The sequence below is a fragment of the Dipteris shenzhenensis genome, chromosome 3 (genome assembly GCF_047967505.1).
Source record: "Dipteris shenzhenensis isolate YYH24624 ecotype China chromosome 3, Dip_SZ_1.0, whole genome shotgun sequence".
Classification (NCBI taxonomy): Eukaryota; Viridiplantae; Streptophyta; class Polypodiopsida; order Gleicheniales; family Dipteridaceae; genus Dipteris; species Dipteris shenzhenensis.
Window position 1 is genome coordinate 25,439,364 of NC_141598.1, and position 5,814 is coordinate 25,445,177.

Genomic DNA, 5,814 nt, shown 5'->3' on the forward strand with positions numbered 1-5,814 from the left:
AGAGAGAAACTCCATGTGACCCTCCATGTGAACCGCTCCCTGACAAGTTAGAGTAGCACCCCGCGTCAAGGTTGGAGTTGGGAGGCTATTGGATGGGCGGGTACCACAAATTGTGTGCCCGTGTGTTGGACTACAATCCCTTGATGGAATCTGCTCCCTGTTGCATCACTTACAAACCTACTGAGCTAGTGGCATTGCTTAGCTTCATCGATGAGGCCGTAGAAGCAGCAGTTTCGGGTATAAATGTCGAGTCCAAAAGGTTCACCCAATCCAGGAGTGGAAATGCTAGGCCGGAATTTGGAAATTGTGGGCAGCTAGGCGAGCATTCCATTGTGAGGAAAACTTGAGCTCTTGAGCTGTGAAAATGTTTTACCACAGATAGGTTGGGCACATGTTCCCTTCCCTCTCCCTTCCGTTTGGAGAGTTGCCTGCTACCTGAAGTTTGTTGGACTCCGCTAGAGTTATGGGCACATGCTTTGTGAGAGCAAGAAGGGATGCGGGCCAGATCCTTGCCTCCCCCTTACCTGAATGTGCAGTCCGATTGCAAGGGTTAGGCAAGGTTTGGCCTTCCATTTGCCACATCAGCCTAGGCTGCCCGACGGGCTTGAAAAAGGTGCCGAGGGTGAGAGAGGGGCTTCCAATATGTCCCTTGGAAGGGGGAGGTCACATGGGGGAGTTTTTGTCTGCGCCTGGGAGCCTCTGTCTCCCCGCCCAAACCTGAAAACCTTGAAAATCCATATTTCATCATCTTCATCATCTGCAGTTGCTCCTGCTTCTTCTTCTTCTTCTTGAGCTTTTTTGCTTCTCGAGATTGCTGTTTTCCCCTGCCGCTCATCTCCTCCCTCGTCACTCCTCTCCATCTTTGATGTGATGGCCTTAATAGTCCGCTTCCCCATGCCCCTTTCCACCTCTTTGCTCCCTTCCTTCGCTTTGACATCCGCCCTTTATCTTGTGGCTCCAACTCCCGGAGCAATCCCCGCCATGTAGATCCATCCTTACTCGACTTTCCTCCTTCCCCGACCTCTTCTTTCAATTCGACGTGTGCCTCGCAGCAGCTGCTGCTGCTGCTTTTAAGACCCAGCTCCGGTGAAGGGAACACTTGACGCAGAGAGAGGGAGAGGGAGACACTAAGACCTTTTTTGCCCGATCGCTAGTGATCCTCCCTCTCCCTCTCCATATAAGCTTCACTCAGCACAGGCGACTGTTTGAGAGCCCTCCCAATCGGAGCTCATGCCTTGCAAACCCATAACCCTCTGCTCCTCCTTCCTGCCGCAGCCGAAGAAGAAGAGGCACAGCTCGCTTGACCAGGTTGTTGAGCCGACCCCGTTAAGCCGGAAAGACAATGTCCCGAGACGGCTGGGTGGCGAGGGAGCCGCAGCAAGACTCGGCGATGACAAAGAAGCACGCCAGGCTGCTGGGGGCAATAATAAGAAGGGGAAGCAGCTTCGGAGATCGAGCTCGCAGGCTCATCGGGAATTCTTGCGAACCACAGCAAGCGGGACCGAGGGCGTCTTCACAGACTACGAGAGCCTGCCGACATGCGAGCAGGCGTACGCGAGGTTCCGGGAGATGTATCCGAGGTTCATGGAGACCGCAGTCCTGGATGAGCTGAGGAAGCAAGAGTACTCGCATCTGGAAGAGAGCGGGCTGGCGTGCTTGGATTATTGCGGCTTCGGCCTCTTCTCGCATCTCCAGCAGCAGCAATGGGAGTCGGCGTCGTTCGCGCTGGTGGAGATCTCCGCGAACTTGTGCTCGCATGCCCTGTTCGGCGCCGCTCCGGAGGGGACGATGGAGTGCGACGTCCGGAAGAGGATCATGGAGTACCTCAACATCCAAGAGTCGGACTACAGCATGGTGTTCACGGAGAGCCGGGGGGCGACGTTCCGGCTGCTGGCGGACGCGTATCCGTGGGAGGAGAGCGGGAGGCTGGTGACGATGTACGACTACGAGAGCGAGTCGGTGGGGTGGATGGAGCAGAGGGCGAGGGAGAGGGGAGCGAGGGTGAGCAAGGCGAGGTTCAGGTGGCCGACGCTGAGGGTATGTTCGAGGGAGCTGAGGAAGGAGCTGGTGGAGGCGAGGAAGAGGAGGGGGATGAGGAGGAAGAAGGAGGTGGCGATGGCGAAGGGATTGTTCGCGTTCCCTGTGCAATCTAGAGTCTCCGGCAGCAAGTATTCGTATCAGTGGATGGCTATGGCGCAGCAGAGGGGATGGCACGTCCTGCTCGATGCCTCGGCGTTGGCTCCCAAGGACATGGACTCCCTCGCGCTCTCTCTCTTCCGGCCTGATTTCGTCGTCGCTTCCTTCTACAAGCTCTTCGGTGGCGATCCTTCCGGCTTCGGCTGCCTCTTCATCAAGAATTCCGTCGCTCAGACCATCCAGGATCCCTCCGGAGCTCCCGTCTCCGGCATGGTGAGGATCGTCCCCTTCTCCAACCAGTGGCTCCTCAGCGCCTCCTCATCTGGAGCTTCCGTCGAGGAGCACCAGCAGCAGCAGCAGCAAGCAGAGATTGTGGGCGATGCTGAGGAGAGCACTCCAGTTCCATTCGAGTTCCATCGACCCTTCGTGAGCTCCTTCTCAGGTCCCCTCGGCCCCAATCTCCTCCACGACAACGCAAGCTCTGCCTGCGACGATCTGGAGATGGCCTCCGATTTGGCTTCCCTCGGTGGCATCAGCCGTAGCCCTGTCTTCAGCGAAGAAGATGTCACAGACAACCTCTTCTGCATTGAGCTGGGCCCGAGCCCTCTTGACACTGCCAGCAGGAACTCCATCTCCGAGGATGCTTTCAGTGGTCCTCTACGCAGCAGCAGCGCTGCCGTGCATGATGAGCCTGCGAATCATGCCCTCTCCCTTGCACACCATCTCTCTGCAAAGAGAGATCTGCACCATCCTCGAAGCCGGATCAAGGAGCTCTGTTCCGGTCTGTTGCACCTGCACACCGGACGTGTTGTCAACAGTGGAGAGGGCTCAGGGGAGGAGCTCCCGGTTTTCAAAGATGGGGATAAGAGATTGGATTTGCTCAAGCTCTCTACTGCAGCCCACAAGATGGAGTTGCTGGATCAAGGTAAGTGTGCTATCACTGACTTTCATCTCCCAAAGAGGCAATCAATCTTCCTCGGACTTGGGGAGAAATGCATCAAGGAGGCTCCATCCGATCGGTTGGTGATATTCCCAACGCAGGCAGGAAAGGGCCAATCATGTTTGGAGAACGGAGATTTGCCTTTAATTTTCGAAAGAAAGGAGCATGGCAACAAGGATTCCACGAGGATTGTAGGAGGTGAGATCCTTGCACAAAGTGTGGACGGACCTTATGAAGACAGAGCAGGCCCTAAAGGGTGCTTGGAAACCATAGACGAGATGGACATTGAAGCTGAAGGTTGTAAGTCACAAAAGCAAGACTATCCAGTAGATGACCTCAACTCAAATCCTCGATTAATCCCAACATGTAATTTTACTTCTGACAAGTCATTGGGAAAAGAGCAGGCATCTATGATGACCTCGAGCCTGAAGGAGAATGCCATATGCAGGGAAACAGAAGGGGATTTCAGACTTCTAGGCAGGAGGAATGGTGATAGGCTCTCCCTTGGGAAGGTCTTTTCTTCCAGTTTGGTTGATGAATCCTTTCCTTTCGATTCAAAGGATTCAGATGGTGAGGAAGCTCTCTCCTTTGAGGAAGATAATGAACTTAGGAGTGACGAAGAGTCTGTCGAGCAAAACATAATAGGCGAAGAGCCGCAGTTGATCTGCAGAAGTCTCGATCATGCAGATTTGTTGGGTCTCAACAAAACCAGCTTCAGGCAACGGTGTCTCATCAACTGGCTGATCAGCTCCTTGATAAGGCTTCGGCATCCTCACAGTGGCATCTCTCTAGTGAGGATATATGGCCCTCAGGTTCGATATGACAGGGGGGCATCTGTGGCATTCAATTTATTCGATAAGGAAGGTAACTTACTACATCCAGAGCTTGTTCGGATGCTGGCTGACCAGACCAATATCTCTCTGGGTCTGGGATTCCTCAGAAACATCCATTTTTCGGATGACTGCATGGATGTGCCTGTGCCTGGTTTCCTTGATATGAAGCCAAACCGCGTGCCAAACAAGCTCCCAAACACACCCTTGAAGGTTGAAGTGGTAACGGCTGCTTTAGGACTATTATCAGACTTTGAGGATGTATACAAAATGTGGACCTTTGTGGCAAGGTTTCTTGATCCAGGTTTTGTGACCTGGGAGCTTGGTCACCTTCAGTCTCCAAGCGATCACATTGAAGAAGTGATTTAGTTGAAGAGTCCAAGCCGTGCCGCATTGCTCTTGCCGTACTGCAGTGGAGAAGAGCATGTGCTACTAGGCTGCATATGGATTCATTATGCCTCTGGCAGGTGTAGAGGGTGAGTATTGAGGGCTTTGAATGCTGCATGTTTTTCATGGGGCAGTGTGATAGACTTTATGGGGAGTTTGAGCACCAGCGGCAGCAGAGTCCCTAATTTCAACGTCCTGATGTTTGCCCCTGCCAAGCAAAATAGTTGTCCGAGGTATCAGTTTAGTATTCCAGATGAGACTGGGCCAGAGGAAAACAGTGGCTGTTCTGCTGACAGGCATGAATGCATTTCATCTTAAAGGCAGTGGTATTGCTTTGGAAATTTTTTCTAATGAGGCAACTGAAGGCATAAGTCTGTGTTATGCCATTGAGTTTCCCAGTTTGCTTTTGCTCATCATGTGTTTTGTTCCTCCAAATTGGTATTTGCGTGCGGAACACAATTGCACAGGAAGGATGACGACAACTAACAGGCTGAACTTACAGAATGGAAGCGGTTAACAGAATGTATTGCTCCTATCAGCCTTGTATAGTATTCTTCTGTTCTTGCTGTAGAGGAAACAAACAGGATAGAGGCAATACATTCTGTTTTATGCTCACACTTCTGGAGTTAGCTATTACTGTGCAAGCAATTTCTTCAACAATGATTGAATGATCTGAAGTTGAAGAGTTTGGACATGTGCAGTCCTTGACACTAGACTGAGAGAGAGCTGTGGTTTTTCTGTAGTGGATGATGGTTTGCAGCAAGTCGTCAGCCTCAGTAGAGGCCACTATTGGGGCAAATGCAATTTTTCTGCTTGTAATGATCATCCTGTGCAGAGACGTTAAGATGAGGAGAGAACCAAGATTACCTGCCTTTGATTTCTTGGTTAATCAAAGCACATCTTCTCTGGTGCTGCAAATTATGGCATATTGTGGAAAGTGACATTGGGGCCTCTTTTTTGTAATCAATTGTGGCCTTTGATCCAGATCTGCAGGAATTTTTTGAATGTCTCAGAATCGTGTAGTCTTTGAAGTGCCCCACTGCAACCCTAGAAATAGTTGGATGTATGCAAGACACCCAAATTCAATAATTACATACCAGTGGATTGAAGTTCGATGCTGCACTGGCCTAAATCATGGCATTATTTAACTTTGCAGAGAAAAGTCATGCCCAACAAAATGTTAGCCAGCCAGGAAATTTACAAAGTACATTGGCCGTGGTGAAAGACTGTACCCATAAGCTGGTGTGGGTAGAAAATACAACTAAAACTGACTCAACTCTCAGTAGGGCCTGACACCGTTCAAGCCTCCACTCGAAGCGTTTGGGAAGCACTAGGGAAGTTAAACTTGAATGAAAATGTCACCAATTATTGTAGTCGTAAGCATATACATGCAGCTGCTGTAGTATGTGGTATTCGCTCCAACCCATTGAGAGAAGTTTGAATATCTGTCTGGTGATACATGTGGACAGACCCATTTGGAGATTGATGTCTCAGAATGGAGTAATCATTGAAATGCCTCGT

General features: G+C 51.0%; 1 protein-coding gene across 1 annotated transcript; it reads left to right on the forward strand.

Annotated features, from left to right (window-relative positions):
* Positions 1–781: 781 nt before the first annotated feature.
* On the forward strand, positions 782–5,277 carry LOC147903560 (uncharacterized). Its single transcript, XM_087399840.1, has 2 exons — positions 782–4,816; positions 5,054–5,277. The coding sequence occupies exon 1, from the start codon at positions 1,231–1,233 to the stop codon at positions 4,273–4,275; it is 3,045 nt and encodes a 1,014-aa protein (XP_087255966.1). The 5' UTR covers positions 782–1,230; the 3' UTR covers positions 4,276–4,816; positions 5,054–5,277.
* Positions 5,278–5,814: the final 537 nt, after the last annotated feature.